We start from the raw sequence: 21884 nt of genomic DNA, 5'->3' as shown, positions 1-21884 counted from the left end.
TTTGAAAAATCAAGAAAAAATATTTTTTTTCTTTCTATTATATCCTCAATTTATTAACATTGAGTTAATATCTTTAAAAATGTAGTAAATAAATATATTTAAAACTTTATCAATTAATAGGGGTAAAATGATAAATTCATTACATAATTAATTATTTTGTTAATATATGTGTGTCAAAATTTGATAAGTAAAAAAAGAAGGGAGCGAGTATTTCAGTTAAAAAAAAAATTGACCAAAATCAAGAGGAAAATAAAAAAATTAAAGATGTAAAATAAAACTTAGAGAAACGTATATAAATGCAATCCCGGCAACCATAGGAAAAGGGTCCAAAAGCTTCTCCTATAAATTTTGTCGCAGAACCCCAATTTGCATATAGGTCAGTCTCCTATTGCTTCCCCATTTTGTATTCTGATCCAAAAATCTTGTTCGGTTTTGCATTTTTCTGGGTATATTTCAAATTTTCGTTTTCGTTTATGTATGTATGTTTGTTGTTGAACTGTTAAAGTTGGTAGTTCTGAATCTATATTTGTGCTGTTTTTTGGTGAATTTTTGCCTTTTCTCATCTGGGTATTCTTTGTTTGTTGGTTCTGTTCAACTAGTCATCATATTTCTTTTGTTATTTGTTTAGGAATTGCATTTCCTAGTTGCAATTCTTTGATTGCGAAACCATGTAATTTTGATGACTGTTACATAATTTCTTTCTGAAGATACTTCCTCTCATGAAAATAATTTTATATACTAACATGGATTGATACAATGGTGGAGCCAGAATATTCACGGATTTTAAAATATGAAAAAGTAAATATAGGATTCATTTACTAAATATATGTAAAAAATATTTTTGAAATAATATAATTTATCGTCGTTTGGATGAAACACCCTTGGCCCTATCTAGCTCCACACATGATCAGATACCACCTTCCCTGTGTGAGTAGTAAAGTATAAAAAAATTTTAGTTGATTGTTGAACAACACAAACATGAGTGAGAAAGAATAAAGTAGCATAGTGAAAAGAGCTAAAAACTAGCTTGTAACTAGTTTCAGGATATTTGAATAGTAGAGGGAAAGTTCCAATATTATGATATATGCCTTTATGTTTGTGTAGAAGGCTGAGCATCTGCATTTAAAGCTAAAAAACATCAGATGGTTTCAAAACATTTGTTGTCTTAGAACATAAGTGAATGATTGATGCAAATTCTACAAAATTGTGAATGATTGTACTTTTCTAACATATTTGGACATTAGATTTTCTCTAGCTGCTAAAAATAGTCTATTGAATCCTCTAAATACTAAATATAGAGACGAACGGATACAAAAGTATTCATATAGCATACTCTTGCTAATTTGGAATTGATGTATAGTTTGAGTGACTGCTTAATGCTACAGTGCTAAGGTTGCATTGCCATCTGCTTCACCACAGAGACCATGTATTTATCTGTACTTTTTCAGTGAAGCAACTAAGCAATTTGACATCTCAAGAATATTGAGCTATCTCACACTATTATATCACCTATTACATGGATTTAACTACGAGTCTTTGTTGAAGTGTGTGACCATCTTATCTAAAAGCTCAATCTATTAGAGATAGCACACTTCTGTTATATAATTGTATTATCAACAGTCTTATCCAACATTGGTATGTGTGTGCATTCAATATGGACAAGGAATGGTCTTTTCCTAATTTATTTGATAACTAATTTGTGATGTTAATATGTAATTAATGAGAAAACTATGCTTGTTTCATTTTGTGTCGAGCATCTTGCAAGAATTGAAAATAAAGGAGAACTTCATTCTTGTGAAATGATCGGTGGGGAAGCAGCTATTATGATATATCATAATTCTCTCTGCCACCGTTCTCTTTGGCTTTTGTCACTTAATTATGTTTGATGAGAACTATTTGCTAATCTATGCTGGCAGATATGCCTAACTTATGATTTACTGTTTTCTCTTTATCTTTAAATTCTCATTCTTATTTTTATTTGTTCCCCCACTTTTTTTTTTGGGTATTTTGTAGAGCAAATCTGGCATAACTTCATCTTTCAATGGATATCGATACTGCTAATGCTGAATCCATTAATCAGAGAGCTGGTCTCTTGAAGGATCCGGTTCGACTTATTAAGAGAAAGGATTGTGATCGATACGAGATTGCCTCAATACCAGATAATTTGTCATTTGAGAAAGGATTCTTCATTGTAATCCGTGCATGCCAAGTGTTGGTTCAGAAGAATGATGGACTGATAATGATAGGAGTAGCTGGTCCCTCTGGTGCTGGAAAGACTGTATTTACTGAGAAAATAATGAACTTTATGCCAAGCATTGCAGTTATATCAATGGATAACTACAATGATGCTAGTCGAATTGTTGATGGCAATTTTGATGGTAAGAATTCATTTACCTTTTTCCCTATGGTACTTTGAGATGCTTCTGGGTTTAGGTGAGAATTAGGTGATTGAGAGTGTAGGGAAAGCTGATTGACAATAGGGAAACGTCATTTGAATTTTATCATTTTCTTTAGACAAATCAGGATTACACCAAAAATTGGTAAGAGTAATTGAAGCTCCAAATGATTGAATCTTTGAGGAAATCTACCCTATAAATCTTGGTAAAGGAGGTTCACGTCCTAAAAAATCCCCTTGGAGTTCTTTTATTCCTTGGGAAACCAATGATTACTTATATTTCATTGACCCTGCCTTTTTTTAATGAATCAACCGCTGTCTTCTTTTTGCTCATGAATTTAGTCAACTAAGTGATTGTGCTGTATTGTGGGTGCTGTAGAATATCGTCCAATCTCTTTGGCTTAATCTCAGATATCCAGCAGAATGAGGAATATGCCTACTTGAATACAAAACATATATATGTTAAATAGGTAAACATATATGCATAATGTATGTATGTATATATGTATATATGTATATTATGTATGTATGTATATAATATACAGTATATTATAATGCATGTAGGTGTAAAGATGTCTGGACTGAGATATCGCTTTATTATTACTATTAGTGCTTCTGGAATAAACTTAAGAGTTGATGATATGTTTACCAGGTCTTATCATGTTTTTGAAACAGACCCACGCCTAACAGACTATGATACGTTGCTGAAAAACATCAATGAACTGAAGACTGGGAAAGCAGCAGAGCTTCCAATATATGATTTCAAATCTAGTTCCCGAATTGGATACAGGTCCAGCTCCTTCTAAATGTAGAAGTGTACTTTCAGATGTGCATCTATTTTGTGTCTAAGTAGTGCGAACTCTTCATTTTCAATGCTCCATCCGTGTCAGATTCTCCAAAAATACATTACTTTTGGAGAATCCAACACGCACTCGTTAACATTTTTGAAGAGTCCTAGCAACATAGTTTTGTGTACAAGGCACTACACAGAAACCAAAACAAGTTAGTACACTGTTGTTAGACTATGGACTATATTAAGTGTTTGTTATTTGATAACTTATCTGGGAAACACCTCCAGGAAATTTCGATTTGTTTTTGCAAATGAGTAAATGATCTTTTTATGTTGTACAGAAAAACTATAACTTGCAGCTTTGTTACATGGACACCTTATTTTTTCTGAAATGCTAGGTACTTGTGTGCCTCTTCAAACTATAAACCGACTTTAAATTCTGCATACCAGTGTTGATTAAATGCTAGTGTTGATACTCATGTTTGGGTTTCTGTAAATAGTTGTGAAGTGCCATGACTATCTTTCTAGCTTAGTGGATCCTTCCTTCTGCTTGGCACTTTGTGAATCCTGTCAACTAGTTAAATTTTTCTTTATTCTTTTTTTAAGTGCTCTACAAATAAGGTGCTTCTGTTCATTGACTCTTAAATGTTACTCAAATGAGGGCATGATGAAAGATTTGTAATTAACCTGCATGGAGTGTATTGTATAGTCATCTTGGTATTATCTTTGTTATGCTGAGGTCAAGCATTATTATTCTCTTGCTCTCCATTCATATTTAATCCATTATGTCCTTGCCTACCTTTTTCTTGGCCCAGCTATATTCTCTGAAAGTTATTTGATGTTGCTTGTCTTCGTCATCTATATGTAGCATATTAGTATAATCCAAACTTACACAATTTGATGTGCTGTAGGACCCTCGAAGTCCCTGGCTCCCGCATTGTGATTATTGAGGGCATCTATGCTCTGAATGAGAAGTTGCGGCCTTTCCTGGATCTTCGCATATCTGTAAATGGTGGAGTTCACTTTGACCTTGTTAAAAGAGTTTTACGCGACATACAACGTGCTGGGCAGGAACCATCAGAAATAATCCACCAAGTATCTGAAACGGTCTGTTTCTCTAATTCATAACACAGGGAAAGTTTAACTAGATTATCTTCTCACACTCTTAGCTGTAATGTCTTATGCAGGTTTATCCAATGTACAAGGCTTATATTGAGCCTGATCTCAAAACTGCACACATAAAAATTATAAACAAATTTAATCCTTTTTCTGGATTTCAGAGTCCTACGTACATTCTAAAGGTAAGAGTAATAACTTGATTTCAGACCTAAATCCGGTGTTAGAAGATAATAGCTTCCAAACACTATATCTAGAAATTTGTTGAGAAACGTCTGATCTATTTTTTATCACTTTTAGTCATCAAGGAATCTGAAGGTAGAACAAATCAAGTCGGTCTTATCTGAAGAACACACTGAAAGTACGGAACTGATTTATGACATATACCTTCTGCCTCCTGGTGAAGATCCAGAGACATGCCAATCATATCTGAGGATGCGAAATAAAGATGGGAAATACAATCTCATGTTTGAGGCATGCTCCTTTTTCATTAATGAATTTTTCTTTTGGAAGAATAACATAATGTTTTCGAAGAATTTCCTCTGCTAGGCCTTCTTGGCTAATCTTAAGCCCCCTGCTGATGACAATCTGTTATTTTCTTATATAAATTCTCGAATTCATGCATGTATTGAAACTGGTCTTTTTTTCTGAAGCAGTTGAAACATGTTTTGAGTTTTAACTTCTAAGAAAACAAGATTGCTTCTATCTTTTCTTCTCCCCCTACCCCAATCCACACCCCAAACCTCAATATAGCATAGAGTCCAAGGGGGAAAAAGACTGAAAATTAAATTGCTAATACCGACTAAAGTCTGAACATGAGTAACTCAATTTGGTGTCTAGAATTCTTCATAACTTGTACGGCTATTCATATATTCCTAGCTATGTGTTTGCACAATTTGGTTTTAAGCTTTACGGTTCAATCATTCTTTAATTACCTAGGGAATGAGCTAGATTATAACTCACTGTCACTTACCTAAAGCTTTAACGTCATTTGGATGGATAACTCAGAAGATAATGAGAGTCTCATTCATTTCATGTTCATTCTACTTTGATATGGATAAGAATTCCATTCCGTGTGATCTACAGGCACAACTATAAGTAAAAGGTAATTTTATTAATGAAGCACTGTACCGAGATAGTACAGTGCATGAAACAACAGAGAGTCAAGTTGGACAGGAATCCTATTATATCTATAAGGATCCCAAAAGTTCCAGCAGTACATTTACAGTTGAATTAAAATCAGAACTACACGTGTTTAGATTTGGAATACATGTTTATTTAACAGGAAGAATGTTCACTTCCTTTCCTTCGAAACATCTGCATACGATTCCTTTCCAACCAGAGTCCACATTATACATAGAGGATCATTTCTCCAAATCTTCTGTTGCTTCTTCCTCATCTTCTGATTTTGACAACTGCATAGGGCTTTCTTCACATTGTCTGGCTCAATATGATTTGAATTGTAGGAATGGGTCACTGATTCTCCATTTGTCATATCACCAAGAATTAGTTTTGAAGTTAGTGTGCGTCTTCTTGGTGGATTGATGGCTTTGGGATACACAATGGCAGCCATCCTCAAAAGAAGCAGCCATGTGTTTTCTGATGAAAGGGTTTGTGTGAAAATTGATTGGCTTGAACAACTGAAGCGCCACTATGTGCAGGTAATGTATATTTTCTTCACTTTGTCCATCTTGCAATGCTTATATCCCAAAACTTTTGGTTTTGTCAAGGAGGTTTATGTTGATGCTTGAATACAATTGAGCGACTAGTTGTATAATTTCAAATGCATAAATGTCACTTCAAGTTTTATTTTCATTGTATGGATATGTTCATTCAGTTATACCTGAGCAACGATTGCCTGACCACAAAATGTATTTGCTTGTCAACTATTGATAACTACATCGAGTCTGCAGGGAATCTTTTCCTATTATTTCTTGTGTTGTCCTCATAACTATGTCAAAAGACTGTTTAGATCAAACTAATTGTTCAGAAATCAAATAATAGTCTAATATTTTTGTCTTCTCGTACAAGAATATTCAATCTATCAAACTCTACATGGAGAGTACCAATTATAGAGAATTTTTCTGGAAAAAGAAGAAAATCTCATTTTGATATGTAGAAGGTTGAGTATATAGCTTGAGAAGTTTCTCTTTGTCGATAGTTGACAAACTAGATTGACAGATTATTTCTATGGAGTCATAACTGAAAATACTATTTTAATTTCAAATATGCTAAACTCTATTAACTTTGCCTAGGTCCAAGGAAGAGATCGTGTTGTTGTAAAATATATTGCTGATCAGCTAGGTTTGGAAGGTTCATACACTCCTCGTACATATATTGAACAAATACAGCTAGAGAAGCTTGTGAATGAGGTTATGGTATGGTACCTTCCGTAGCATTTGTGGTTCACTGTCCCTGCTTCTTATCCCTAAGCAGATACACATTTCAGGCACTACCAGATGACTTGAAAACAAAGCTTAGCCTAGATGAAGATATTGTAGCAAGCCCTAAAGAAGCTCTCTCTCGAGGCTCGGCAGGGAGGGCGTGGAGAAATAAGAATATCAGAAGGTGCAGCTCTTGATCCATATTTTCCTTACCTTCTACTTGTGTATTCAGTGATATCTTTCATTAATATACTGAATAATGTCTTCTCTGTGGCCAATAATTGCTGAAAGATATATCTGTTAGTAAAACTTTTGATAGCTTCAGAATATTTTTTTTTTGGCAGCTTCCATCAAAGAAAGCACATATTATATTGCCTCAAAAATAGGAAACTAAGAAATAGGAGGGGTGGGGGGTGGGGGGCACTGGGGGTTTGGTGGGAGAGAGAGAGAGAGTAGAGGCAGGGGACCAGGATATTTCTTCAGATCTCATATGTGCACTTGACCAGTCTTCTCACTTCTGCATGATGTGAACATAAACGTGACTTGCAGGAGTTACTGCACTAGAGGCTAATGAAACAAGTACAGAATCTCACTGAGTTATCGATACAAAAGATAAAAGGAAGCACATAAAAGTTACCGTCTGATTGGATGATGGGAGATTATATGCACCTTATGAATTATTGAATATATGTTGAGACAATATCATATCCAAATTATTATATCTTATACCTTATGAAAAGTACTGATTCTAGTCGATTTTCACTCTTGTTAATGAGCAAGTCATTTTTTCATTTGATCTGCATTGGAATCTCTTTGCACCAGCTAGGGTGTCTGGCAAGAAAACTTTTTTCTTTTAATAGACAAATTTAGGAAATCCATTGGGTTGTTAGTTAGCTGCAATTTTCAATTTTACCATAGGTGTACCACACTGATCATTATTCCTTTTGTTTGCTGATTTATCTTTCTACATTTACATTATCGTGTTACTCATACATCTCCTGCCATTAGTCAGGACGACTAGTACTCCTTTGTTTTATTTTATGCAAAACTTCTACCTTTTTACTCTCTCCCCATAAAATGATACCTTCCTATATTTGGAACAATTTTAACTTTGAACTTCCCATTTTACTCTTAATGGCATGATTTTACCACCACAGAAAGGTCATGATATGTCTAATGCCACTAGTTCAAAAAGTGATTCTTTCTTTCTTAAACTCCATGCTCAGTCGAACAGTACTATATAAAATGTAACAGAGAGGGAGTAGTTAGGATCTTTAGCTGTTTGGGTTAACAAGTGGGCTTTTAGAGGCCGTTTGGATTGGCTTATAAGCTGTTTTCAGCTTTTTTTGAGTGTTTGGCTGGCCAACTTAAAGTTATTTTGTGCTTAAAATAAGCCCCAATAAATAGTTGGGTTTATTTGGATGAACTTATTTTAAGCAGTTTATAAGTTGAAAACAGCTTATAAGTCAAAAAAAAGAAGTTGGCCTGCACCTACTTTTTTTTTTTTAACTTATAGGCAGTTTTCAACTTATAAGCTACTTAAAAATAAGTCAATCCAAATAGGCTATTAATGTTCTTAGCGGGTTCTCTTTGTAGCAATAATAATGTATTCTCATTGTATGATAACATTTCCCTTATATGGGCATGTTTTCAATCTTCCTTTATTTTTAAATATCTTGTTGAGCTCAAAGTTTTACTGTTAGAGGATATTTTCAAAATTGTATATCTTGCAATGTTCACACAAATGGCCTTTTAGAATTCAATAAAAAGGTTAAACAAAAACATTCAAGAACATGCTAGGCTGCTGGCTACGGAATGGTGCAACTGTTTTAGGTGATTATTATACATTACCAAATGGACGGATGGTAATTCTGCCGTATTTGCAAATCTTAGCTGGTTCCTGATAAAAGGATAGGGTTGCGATTAATTATGGTGAATCCTCTAAAAGAAAAGGTTTGTATAGATGACTCAAACTAGTTTCAAATTAATGCATAGATGATAGGCATAAAACATAGATAAACACTTTAACTTGGCCTCCAGTGGCAGTTGAACACCCTACCTTTCATTGTGACCATCTAGACACTTCAACTTGACACAGGTGCGTATCGCGAACGCCTTAACTTTAAAATGCACATCTAGACACTTTAAGGGGTTGCATTCTCAAAGTTGGGGTGTTACGGGGCTGGCTTAAACAAAGTTAAGGTGTCTAGATTTGCATTTTCAAAGTTGGAGTGTTAAGTTACCATTTGAGGCCAAGTTAAGGTATTGGCACTGCACGAACAGCTGATGTAGACCTTGAGGAAGGTGGGGTTGGACCTGGACAGTAAACTAAAGAGAATAGATCTCAAAATGAAGAAACATGTAAGGATGTACCTTATCTACACAGAAACCAGTTGGGGTAGGGATAGCTGGGTAGGTGGGAAAAACAGAAGTGGATATGATTCTTTCTTTTTATCTGGACTTGTGATTGTCCTGGGAAACATTTTGATGTCAAACTGATTTGTGATTGATGTGCTTTGTGCAGCGGATTGTCACAATCATATTCAACTAACAGGGACAAAAATCTATCTAATGTTAGTTCTGATTATCAGAGGAATGACGGGGTTGAGGAATCAGGGACAAGATTAGCAAACCAGGTGCAATGATTCACATTTCTTTATTTTCTCTTTATGCATACTAAAACAGTTTTTCTTTTTTTGGCACTTGTCAATTCTTTACATGACATGTTTGAGTTTTTTCTTGCTTATTCCATAAGGGAGCGGTCATACATCTATTGGAGCAAATTTCTACCTTGAACAACCGAATGGACGACTTCACATCTAGAATGGAAGAATTTAATTCTAAGTTGAGAAGCAGAAGAGCTTCTACGGGAAACAAACAAGCTTCACCGAGCCCACAAAATCTTGCGTTAGAAACTGAAGCATGCATTGGATCTGCTCCTACTAACTATTTCATATCTGGTTTGGAGAACGGTTCCTTGACGGGGTCCATCATGCCTAATTCCTCATCTTTTACTTCCTCTATTGGAAAGGAGTCTGCCTTGATGGAAGAGGTAAGTTTATTTTTTGGGCTTAAAATTTTGAATGAGTTGAAAATTAAAATTCTTATTTTAATTAAATATGCAAAGTCTTAACACAAAGATAAAGGCCAATCAAAAGGAATTTAACAAATTTAGCAATTTAATTAATTTCAATTATATATCCTCTTTTAGTCTTCCACCTTTGTGGTCGAGCCCTTTCCCGGACCCTGGTCATAGTGGGTGCTTTAGTGCACCGGGCTGCCCCTTTTAGTCTTCCACCTTTTTCCTTTTGTAATTAAGAAACACATAACTGTTCTACATAAACACGTAATCAAACTTAAAAAGATTATGTAGTTGTATACAAACAAACAATACCGAATTACCAACAAATGATCAGAATGACAATTTAATTGTGTGATCATGTATTCATAAAAACTAGAATTCATTACAAGTTATCAAAATTACAATGAGGGAAAAAATTAAGCATCTCAATAACAAAAACTAAGCATAAAGTAAATATTCATCTTACCTTGCAAAAGAAGGGAAAACGGCAATTTGTGCATGACTGCATGTGAGCCGGAGGGGACGTTCATGTCTGAAGTGGCATTGATACACCACAGCTGAATGCCAGAAATAGCAGCAGCAAGATTGCTAGGAAGGTTCGAGCATGACAAAATGAAACCTTTAGGAATTTATTTTGGTTGTTGCGCTTTTCCATTTTTGGGTTCAAAATGCCTGTGCAAAACGAAGTTTTTTTGCATTCTTTTTTATGGAGATGCTAGTGCGACATTCTGCACCTGTGTTTGAAGATATCATGGGTTTTAGAAATTGAATCAGCTACATTTGCTTCGAAGTGGTAAGCCATAGATAATTTTTCTTAAAAAAACAATTCCCGTTATCATTTTGACTGTAATCTATGTTGAGTGTAATTTTTTTTTAATTAAATAGTATATATACATTATTTTTTAAACCAAAGCAAATTCAGCTGAATTCCCTAGCTCAATATGTGATTAGGAAGGTATGACTTTTAACTTACTGTTACAGAAGATAACTAATTTAATATCAGATGAATACTTTATAAAAGAAAAACAGTATCAGATGAATATTTCCTTATTCCTGTACATTGAATTTGTCGCATAAAGTATCTTAACCTCTTTGGTTGTTCTCTTATAATCCCTTTACGGATACAGATATCCAATATTGCACGTGGACAGCGTCAACTTATGCGTCAGCTGGACAATGTTAGCAATGCTCTTCGCGAGAGATTAGGAGAACAGTCTCGACAAGCAAGAATAAACAAGAAAAGAGATACAATCGGGACCATCATAAAACCTCTCCTCTTAACAGTAGCAGTTGGTGGCCTGGGAATTCTCTTGTTTAAGAGCCTGCAACACCATAACTGATTCTTCATCCTACTTATTTTTACTGTAGGATTTTCGTTTTTCTCCTACACATCTTACTTCTTTTTTTATAGAGTTGAACCCTTCAATCGGGATAAAATACTGCTCATGGATCGAGCTGATCTGTGATTTTGAGGCTAAGAAGGCAGAATATTTCTTTGCTTTCTGATTGATGAGTTTTGTTAAAGAAGGGGATGAATTAGAAAATTTTGTAGACTTGTGGGGTTTCATTTAATAAATATGTTCTTCACTAGATGTTTTGGAGTTTCAGTGTGTATTGATGTGTGTGATAGTGATAAGATTAGCACCCTTTTTCATTTCCAACTACTATGCCTGTTTGAGAAAAGGCTCAAAACTCATCTTTGAGCATAGATTTGAAGTGATCCAGTATATACTACCTGGTGCACTCATAGTCCCTTAAGTTTGCTACAATGGTGCCCATTACAATATGGTGGCTCAAAACGCATCACCTCTTTGGTGATATTTCTTTCTTCCCTAGACCTTGAGGCTATGGACATCTTTGAACTTGTCGAGTGGTCGGTCCAAGCAGTGGCTGGTCTGTCCAGGTTTTTTCATAACTGCTTCAGTATCGTCACTGGCAGCATATATATATCTGTAATGGTGAGCTTCTCTTCTCCGGCATCAGTTCCTTATTCACCTGTCTTTCCTCCTTCCGTTCCTCGCTTAATGAGGAAACTGAAACTAACATACAAATCAAAAGATTGAGAAGGGAGAGGAGTTGTTTGCTCTTCAGAAAAATTGATAGCAGGGGCTCCCAGTTTTGCTTCCGACTGTGTTTTCTCTTATCTTCCCTTTTTGGCTTCTTGTAACAACAGGTTCTGTTGAACCTCTGTATATTTCAAATGAAATATACATATATAAATGAAATATCACTAAAATTTTAACAAATACTAAGCTTTGAACCCATAATTACAGAAGTGCATTAATGTGAGCATAAATATTGTCATGTTAGAGTAACTTGCAAAGATGCATATATATTTGACTGAGTGGATGGCTAATATGAGTTTGCATGAGCATATGCACTTGACTGGAAAGTGAGGAACTCATTTAGCTGACTCTATAAGCAGTTTTTCTTCATGTGCACTTCACCACTGTCAAGTTTCACTACAACAAAAGAGAGATTAGTGGAATAGGTTGTCGTTTTAATGGCAATATTGATTGGCGCAAAAATATTTAGTGGCAGTTGAATCATCCAGAGTTACTAAACCCTTTCGCTGAATTTATATAGAGTGTCAGTTATAAATATTTATATTTATTATTGCCACAAAATATTTTATTCTTTGTCGCGTTTCAATTGCAACATTAGTCAAATCGATACTCAAATTTACAATCCGAGATTGCAGCATTAACCAAACAAAGGGTGTGGTATTTTCAATCGACAATACATAAACAAACACTCAAACTTGATCTCAATTGATAAGTAAGCACTCTAATTTTGAAAGTGCACATCTAAACACCTCAATTCAACTTAGTCTCAACTGGCAATTATTCATTCCAACTCATTCCCACTGTGTCTCGTGAACACCCCACGCCAACGTGACACATTAATTTTGAAGGTGTTTAGATGATCATTTTGTAAGTTGGAGTGTTCAACTAACACAATGAAGATGAGTTAAAGAGTTTGAATGTACATACTCAAAATTAGAGTGTTTACTTGTAATTTGATGCCAAATCAGAGTGTCTATTTATGTCTTATGCCATTTTCAATCAATTAGTTTCTTAGAAACATACTCTGTTTACTCCTCAGAAAATCTTTTTGAAGATACTCGTGAGTTGTGTGCTGAAAGTGATCTTTTGGTGTTTGCATATCTGATGAGCTCTTTCGTTATTCAAAAAGAAAACTTGAGAAATTTTGGTCTACAAAGTTATAACTGTTGTCGTGCGATTAACTTCCTTTGTTGATTCGTTGAAGTTCTACAATTTCGATTACCAGTATTGTAGAATAGTGTTCCATTCTATCTTGGAAGAAATTAATCCAAATCTTGGGCAACCTAAAGAGGATTAAATTCTTTAAGAAAAACAGTTTTCTATGGATTTGAAACTTTATTTTCTTATCATTATTTTCATTTTTGTTAAACTTTAGTCGTATAAATAACATACTTTAACCTCTATGAAATACTCATAAATAGGTTGTTTCTGATAGACATTCAATCGGGCGGTCTAAATTGATCCCCATAACATATTCAAGTAAAACTACCTCAAGGAAAAATGAACCCAATGTAAGTACCTCAGTGTAGGCAAGATTTTCCTATTTTGGTCTTCAGCGGCTAGTGGAATACCAATCACAAGGTAAAACTTAGTCACATTTTTGCAGTAAATAAAGTAATTTAGGTCAAGATTACAGTGACTCAAACGAACAAACAAGTTCTTCAATTCAGATGAGACAACAATGTTGAGGTGTTGAGTACCATAACAGTCTATCAAGATCAAATTAGCAAGAATGTAGGAGACATTTAGTAACAATAGATTTTTCTTTTAGTATTGTCGCAAAAATAATTAGCGGCAATTGAGTTAATTTCATTGCAATCAGAATCGCTAAAGTCTTTAGTGTCATTTATATAGAATGTTGTTTATAAATAATTGTCACAAAATCCTTTATTTGTTATAGTGACCGATTTATTGATAACCCAAAATTCTATTGTTGGCATTGTTGGGATATAGTATTAACTATGTGGTTTAAGTTATAGTATTATGTTTTCATCCCTTGTAAAGACATTCTATTTTATTTATTTAATTTAATAAAGTCTTTATTTGAATAGATCATTGTGTAGATATGTGTGTCCTTTGCTTATATAGTAATGATATTTGTGTATGGAGTTATTGTTGGGTTTTAAAATGTATCAATTGAAAATGAAGAGTTGTGACTTTTATGAAAAGTTGTGACTATTATGAAAAATTGTGACTTTTCTAATGAGTTGTGACTTTTTCTAAAGGTTGTGACTTTTCTGAAAGGTTGTGACTTTTCTGAAAGGTTGTGATATTTGCGAAGGATTGTCACTTCTCCATAGGGTTGTGACATTTTCGATAAGGCACAACAAGTACATGTTTACACTACCCTTTGTTGTCTATAAATAGAGGATTTTTCTCTCATTTTTCAAGAACGAATTTTCAAAATTTCAGAACTTGTTCTTCTTTTGCACAAACAAATTCTAGTGTATTTTACTACTGTTGAGTGGTTCGCTGACACCATAATTTTAGGTATCGATACACTGGTGAGTAATATTGTTCTATCCTGGGAGGATATATTACATTAACCTCAGGTACTTAGGGGAATAATTTTCTTAAGGGCACACTATGAATTCAGTGGGCTCCATTTTCTTCTTGTGAATATTGTTTCTGTTTTTTCTTACAGATTTTGTTTTGATTACTAGTTTTAATTTCTGATTTTGAAAACTTGCTAGAAACTTTATTGTTTATTATTTCTGCAAAAGTTTTTTGTTCTACAAAAGTTTTTGTTCTAAGTGGTTTTCTAATACAGATTGGACAACAATCTTAAGATTTTTTTTTTATTATTATTAATATGTATTATTTTTTGGAGACTAAAATCGGTGTGATTTTAGTCTCCTTTTGACATTTAACAGTGTCTGCTTTTTTTTAAGGCTAAAATCTTCTAATTTTCTACTCATTCGGTTTGAAGATATAAAAACTTCATTGAATGAATCATATTGTGTATTTGATTTGAAGAATATAAAAACTTATCCAAACTGTTAAATATATAGTGTGAATTTAAATTTAAATTTGAAGAATATAAAAACTTCGTTGGAATATTAAAGTTCATACTTGCACAACGATTAAAAGAATGTAAAAACTTTGTCATTGTTGTAGTGTTAAATTTGCAATTCTGTTTATTGCTTACTGAATCAACTTTTGTAGATTTTGACAGTGTTGTATTTTTATATTTTGGAGATTAAAACCTCTTAATTTTTTGCTCCATCTGAATTTGAAACTGATTTGAAGTCATAAAAACTTCATCAGCATTCAAATTTCATCCAGTTGACGAATTGAAGAATATAAAAAAACTTCATCGTTAACTAGAAACAAGTTGTACAAAGATGCAGTCTTTAGTGTTAGTATTTTAAATACTAAGTGGTATGCCTAATTGTGACAGAATAAAAATAAAAGACTAGTGACATAAAATTAATGATTCTGTGCCTGCAATGGGTGCATCTATGAATTAAACTTTGACATTTTGTAAAGATTGTCAAAAGGAATTGAAACACTACAATTTTTTTTTTGTAGAATATTATCTCCAAAAACAGGTTCTATGCTGGCAGTAGGGGTGTACATGGACCGGATTGGTTCGGATTTTTTACAAACCAAACCAAACCATTTGTGTCGGGTTATTAAATCTATAAACCAAACCAAACCAAACCAATAAAAGTCGAGTTTTTTGATATCAATTTTTCTCGGGTTTTTCGGGTTTTTTCGGGTTTTTCGGATTTCTCGGGTTTTTTGGGTTTTTTTGGATTTTTTTGGGTTTCTCATAGTATCTAATAAAAAGCACAGAGCAGTGCTTCTTAAAAAGAGTTCTAGTACAAAATATCAACATATAAGATGGAGGCACAACACTATTTGAAGTTTTAACTTTATAATATAACTTTATAAGATAAGTTTTTTTGTATATTATTTAGATGGGCTACTCAAGTCCAAATCTAAATGTAAGACAGAAAACAAAAAATATGAAAAAATTTTAAAAAATATTTATAAATTACATTTTAATAAATATTTTTATGTATAACATAATTTAAAAGTAGTATATCTATAATCGGGTCGGTTTGGGTTCGGTTTGACTTTTTTTAGTTAAAACCAAACCAACCCTATAATGATCGGGTTTTTTTTCAAACACCAAACCAAGTCAAATCAAACCACTAGTCGGTTTTTTTTTTCCGGTTTGGTTCGGTTTGTCGGTTTGGTGCGGTTTATCGGTTTGTCCTGTACAGCCCTAGCTGACAGTGTGTATTTTGATAGTATACATTTGAAAGCATGAGAAAATAAATATGTGAAAAATTATTTTAAAATACTTGAAAAATATTTTTGAGATCATACTTAAAATGTAGGGGTTCCTTGCTTATGATAAAGACAAAATTAGACTTAGTGTCTAATTCAAATATGGAAGCATAAGATATAAAATTCAATGACATTTTTGTATTATGTTAGACCCATAAAATTCTTGGAATATATTTGATATTGTGGTCGTTGAGTTTCTCTTTTACTAGTATATGATATAATATGAGTATTATGAAACCACCAAATTACATATATATACTTATTCAAAAGAGTTGCGTTCTCTTATGAAAGACTGTCACTTAAATGTTGTGATTTTTCATGAAAATGTGTCTATTAAAATACAACTATTTGTATAGACATGAATATTTATGAAAAATCATCTGTCATGTTTGTGTTATAAAGAAGCATTTGGTTCATATGCTCTTATTGGACCCAATGAGACTATGTTCATGAGCGATTCTACAACAACCAAAATTGAAGGTTATGAAAAGGTTCACCTGAAAAGGACATCTAACAAGGTGTTGACTTTAAACAACGTTTGTATTTGACAAAGTTGTAATAAGTAAGAATAAAATATTTGTAGGAAAAGGTTACCTCACGGAGGGTCTTTTCAAACTCAATACTTCTGGTCCTTCTTACTTGCTTAATATAAACTATTGTTTATGGCATGAACGTTTGGGACATGTCAATTACAAAATCTTGTGAAAACTGATCAACTTAGAAGTTTTGCATAATTTTGAGTGCAATAAATCAAAATGTCAAGTTTGTGTTGAATCTAAGTATGTTAAGCATTCGTAAAAATATGTTGAAAGGAATTTCAATCCTTTAGAGTTGATTCACACTGACATCTTTGTGATATGAAGTCAATATCATCCCGTGGTGGAAAAAATATTTAATAATATTTATTGACGATTGCATTAGATATTCTTATGTCTATTTGCTGAATGGTAAGAATGAAGCAATAGTAGCATTTAGACAATTGAAGTTAAAAGTCAGTTGGGTAAAAGACAACAATGATAAGAAGTGATACGGGTGGAGAGTATGAATTTCCTATTGCAAAAGTATGTTTGGAAAATGGAAACATCCATCAAACTATTGCCCCATACTCACCTCAATAATGAAATTGCAGAAAGAAAAACTCTTACTTTGAAGGAAATGATAAATGTCTTACTTATAAGTTCAGGTCTATCACAAAACTTGTGGGGGGAAGCTATCCTTACTGCAAAAGGGAACAACAAAAAGTTTTGTCCGTTAAGAAATGGTGCAAAAAAAAGATTTGTCTGTTGGATAGGGGTGTAGAGTATGAATCTTATTTTGTGGAAATATGTTTGGAAAATAGAAACATCCATCACACTACTGCCCCATACTCACCTCAATCTAATGGAATTGCAGAAAAAAAAATTCAAACTTTGAAGAAAATAATGAATGCCTTACTTATAGGTTTAGGTTTACCACAAAACTTATGGGGGGAAAGCTATCCTTACTGCAAAAGGGAATAACAAAAAGTTTTGTCTATTCAGAAATGGAGCAAAAAAAAGTTGTCTGCTCAGACTTTTTTGTATCCTGATAAAGAATTACTTGTCGCTTCTTAAAGTATATATAGGAAATAACTCTTGAAAGATAGTGACCTAATAATTTTCAAGACACAGTCTATCCCATATGAGAAATGAAAAGGAAGAAAATCCAATTTGAAATAGTTCAAAGTGGGGGTGTCTAGTCAAAATTCAAGTTTCTATCCCCAAAAGGGTCAAAATAGGACCTAAGATTATGAACTGTATGTTCATTGGATATGCTACAAACAGTAAAACATGTTGATTTGTGGTTCAAAGTCCAAACATTCGGATAGTCATGAAAATATGGTAATTGAATAGATGACGCTGAGTTCTTTCAACACATATATCCATATAAAACTAGAGTTGAGTTGTCTAATGAATGGTCTAAACAAGCGTGGAGAGAATCAAAGGAAAGCACTCTAAGTAAAGAGGATCCAAGTGGTAGGAAATATCAAAGGATATCTATTTCTTTTGGACTAGATTTTGTAGCATTCCTGCTTGAAAATGAGCCTCAAACATTTAAAGCAGTGATGTCTTCTTCTGAGTCAATATTTTGGAAAGAAGCAGACAATAGTGAGAATGAATCAATTTTGAATAACCATACATGAGAACTGTTATACCCCATTTTAACTCAAGGTCAAACAGCATACAACATATTGATGATTCATAAATTTTTTAACTTATGGAGTCTCCACCTAATTATTTTTAAAGATAAATTAGCATACCTAAATAAATTCACTAATGTAATGCTAAAAATAAACTCCAATTAGTGGTCTACTTAACTTATGTGATTCTAGTTAAGGGTTCCAGTTATCCTAAAGGGAAGGGGTTAAACATCCTTTAAGATTCGTTAAAAATGATTACCAACCAAACTTAGGTTAATTAATAGGATATGAAATAAATTGCAATTACTTCATTCGTGTTTAAGAAAACATAGTTGTCGAAAAAGCTTTTGTAAACAAATCAAAAGTAAGAAAACGCCAAATTTGTTAAAAGAATGCCTTAAGAAAACGAATTGAAAATTTATCCACCTTATAGGTATATACCAAAAGAAAAATTAGGTTTTGAGCCAAGAGATCAGAAAATTGAGAAATTCACGAGCTTTAGTTAGTCAAAAGAAATATTATACTTTTTTAAACATATGTTTTCAAAAAATTTATTAATTCTTAAACTAGTATAAAATACGTAAGTGGTTTTATAGATACATAAATTGACATAGGCTAAAAAAATTTAATTTGGCAAGTTAGTACTAATTTAGTGGTGATCCCCCAACCCAAATTGCTACCTATATTAATGATAAAAAAAATCTAAATTAGGTAACCAGTAACTAAAAAGAAACAAGACAAGTAATGATGCTAAACAAGGAAACAAAGACAACTAGCAAAAAAAAAAAAGCAGCAAATATTTTAAACTTTCTTTGACTCTCATGTCTCATTTTTTGTTCGGATGCTTTTGAGGGAGTGAGAGACACCAAGTGAAAGAGAAAAATGCATGTTTCAAGTCTAGCGACAACTTCGAGTCTCCAAGGAAAACTCTTTGACTCCGGTGCTCATGTAAGAGAAAAAGAAAAGGATTAGAGACATTACATTATTTATTTATCACAAATCAAGACGAGTATAAAAATGCAAGCAATCACATAAGCATTAAAACACATAACCAACAGTAGCAAGACGATGGGAGTGAAACATGTCTCAAATTAAATGGCATTCCACAAACGTATACTAACAATAAGAAAATGTAAGTAGATCCGAAAACTTAAGTAGCATTATCAATAGGTATTATTGAAAACATCAAGGCCGTAAACTTAACTTAATAATCATCTTAGGACATGAACTTTCAAAGGCAGATTCAAATAAAAATAAGGCTAAAGCTAAAATATGGCTTCTCTATAAATGGAATATCTGAATGAATATAGCCAAATTTGTACTCAGAATCATAAATTTGGAAAAAATAAGTGAAGGTATAAACTTTTATATCATGTTCATACATATATTTTGATGGCATTTCTATAGAATCTAGAATAGAATACAAATAGCAGGGGAACTAACATCATTTTATATTATACATAGGAAACAAAGACAATGTTTCAGACTAGAGAATCGGAATAAAGGAGAGTCACACACCTTTTGTAATGCAGTGAACTAGAAGTTAGTGGCCTCGAATCTACTTTCGCTGTTCAAGTGAGGTCAAGTGCAATAGAGAGAAAATTCGAAAATTCGAAAATTCTTTGTAAGAAATATTTAAATCAGAATGTAAGGATTTTTTTTTTGTCTGTCCTAAAGCTTTTTCTTTATTGGTTCAAGATTCTTATCCATGCTCAAACTCCTTCTGCCTGCCTCCCTCTTCTAGAGAATGAACCCCTCCTTTTTATAAACTTGTCTGGTTATCCCCCTTTCTATTTTGTTGATATCTTTTCTCATAAAATAATACGGAATGGACCAACTAATATTATATTGGGGAACGAATATTGTTATTTTTTTGAATAAAATAATAGGAATGGACGGATGAACATTATATATATATATATATATATATATATATATATATATATATATATTGGAACGTTGAAGTGGGGAGGACAAAGGGTGATGGGTATTGTTGGGCAGTGGGAAGATTGTATGGGTTAAAGTATATGTGTAAGGCTGAAAGTTAGTAATATGGGGTAAGGAATATAGTAATGTTCTGAGGTTGGTTAGTGGGTTGTTGATGGAGATGGGTATATTAATATAATATTATGTGATGTTGTTGTAAAGGAAAAAGAGGGATGGGTTGCTGAAATGTTGCATAATGTAGGAATTAAATATATAGAATTGGGTTTAAATATATTGTAGTGGGATTGTGGAGTATTGGCACGTGAGTTGTAGGGTAGTGAGGTGTAGATTAGTTTATATGTAATATATAGATGTAAGAATGAGATGTGGGAATTGGAAAGAAAAATAAATAAAGATGGTCAGAATTGCAATCAAGAAATGGCCAGGTGGTTTCAATCATAGCCAAAATGAGTTAAGAATTAGCAAAAAATAAAATTAATTAGTGAATTCGGTTAAAAGAAACTCAAATAAGATGAATTAATATCAATTAATTAACGACCTTCTTAATTCTTAACAAAAACAAAATAATTAACCTAATTATAAACTAATTAATTCAAAAATAAAAGGCACTAATTTACGAAATAATTAATAAAATAAAAATCTTTTTTTGAGATGAATTTTAAATATTCCTAAAAGGTAATAATTGTACAAAACTATATACATTATCTTAAAACAATAAAGATGACAAAAATTATTTTAAAATAACTTGAAAATATTTTGAGTTTTATAAAAGCTAATTATTTCAATTTATTTAAAATTGAAGAAGGCTAAAATTAAAATAAGATAAATAAAAATCAATTAATTAACAAACTTTTTAATTTTGACAAAGTAAAATAATTAACTTAAGTTTAAACTAATTAACTTGAAATATGATTCTATTCATTAAGTGAAACTAATTAACAAAATATTTAGTTTAAAATAAAAAAATTGAGACGATTTTTGAATAATGATAAAAAGTAATAATTATATAAGTAAAAATATATATTATTATTCAAGAATTATTAAAAAAATATATGCCAAAATTATTTAAAAATAAAAAATATATATTGTTTTTTTTATAAGCTAATTATTTTAAAATTATTTAAAATTGAAGAAACTTGATTTTTTAAATTACGTTGTGGAGGTCCAAAATTGGGTGTCAAAGAGAATTGATTGATCTTCCTCCTGAACTAAACCTTTAGGATCAAAATGGATCTATAAAAGAAAGATGAAAGTTGATGGCACTATTGACAAGTATAAGGCTACACTTGTAGTCAAAGGTTATAAAAACAAAGAAGGTCTCAATTACTTTGACATCAGTAACAAAGATAACATCTATTCGGGTGTTAGTGTCACTAGCAGTTATACATGGTCTTGAAATCCATCAAATAGATGTTAAGACAATCTTCTTAAATGGATAATTGGAGAAAGAAAATCCCTCCAAATCATGAAGTCATTTTTTTATATGTTGATGACATGTTAATAATGAGTAAATATATTAACGATATAAATACTACTAAGCGCATGCTGTCTGGCAAATTTCATATGAAAGATTTAGGAGCTGTTGATTTGATCTTAGGAATCAGAATTCACAAAACTCCACAAGGTCTAGTATTATCGCAGTCTCAT

General features: G+C 32.5%; 1 protein-coding gene across 2 annotated transcripts; it reads left to right on the top strand.

Moving 5' to 3' along the window:
* The first annotated feature begins 270 nt into the window (after nt 1-270).
* LOC129871383 (inorganic pyrophosphatase TTM2-like) lies at nt 271-11357 on the top strand. 2 transcript variants are annotated; one of them, XM_055946284.1, is made up of 12 exons: nt 271-376; nt 2014-2378; nt 3071-3185; nt 4097-4292; nt 4373-4486; nt 4602-4775; nt 5768-5962; nt 6557-6679; nt 6751-6869; nt 9210-9321; nt 9441-9737; nt 10895-11357. In XM_055946284.1, the coding sequence occupies exons 2-12, from the start codon at nt 2042-2044 to the stop codon at nt 11105-11107; spliced, it is 1995 nt and encodes a 664-aa protein (XP_055802259.1). In that variant the 5' UTR covers nt 271-376; nt 2014-2041; the 3' UTR covers nt 11108-11357. The 2 variants fall into 2 exon arrangements, with proteins under 2 accessions (XP_055802259.1, XP_055802260.1); XM_055946285.1 differs by lacking the exon at nt 271-376 and adding an exon at nt 394-446.
* Nucleotides 11358-21884: the final 10527 nt, after the last annotated feature.

Source organism: Solanum dulcamara, chromosome 10 (genome assembly GCF_947179165.1).
Source record: "Solanum dulcamara chromosome 10, daSolDulc1.2, whole genome shotgun sequence".
NCBI classification, from domain to species: domain Eukaryota; kingdom Viridiplantae; phylum Streptophyta; class Magnoliopsida; order Solanales; family Solanaceae; genus Solanum; species Solanum dulcamara.
The sequence above is the reverse complement of the archived record's forward strand: the minus strand, read 5'-3'. Positions and strand labels throughout refer to the sequence as shown.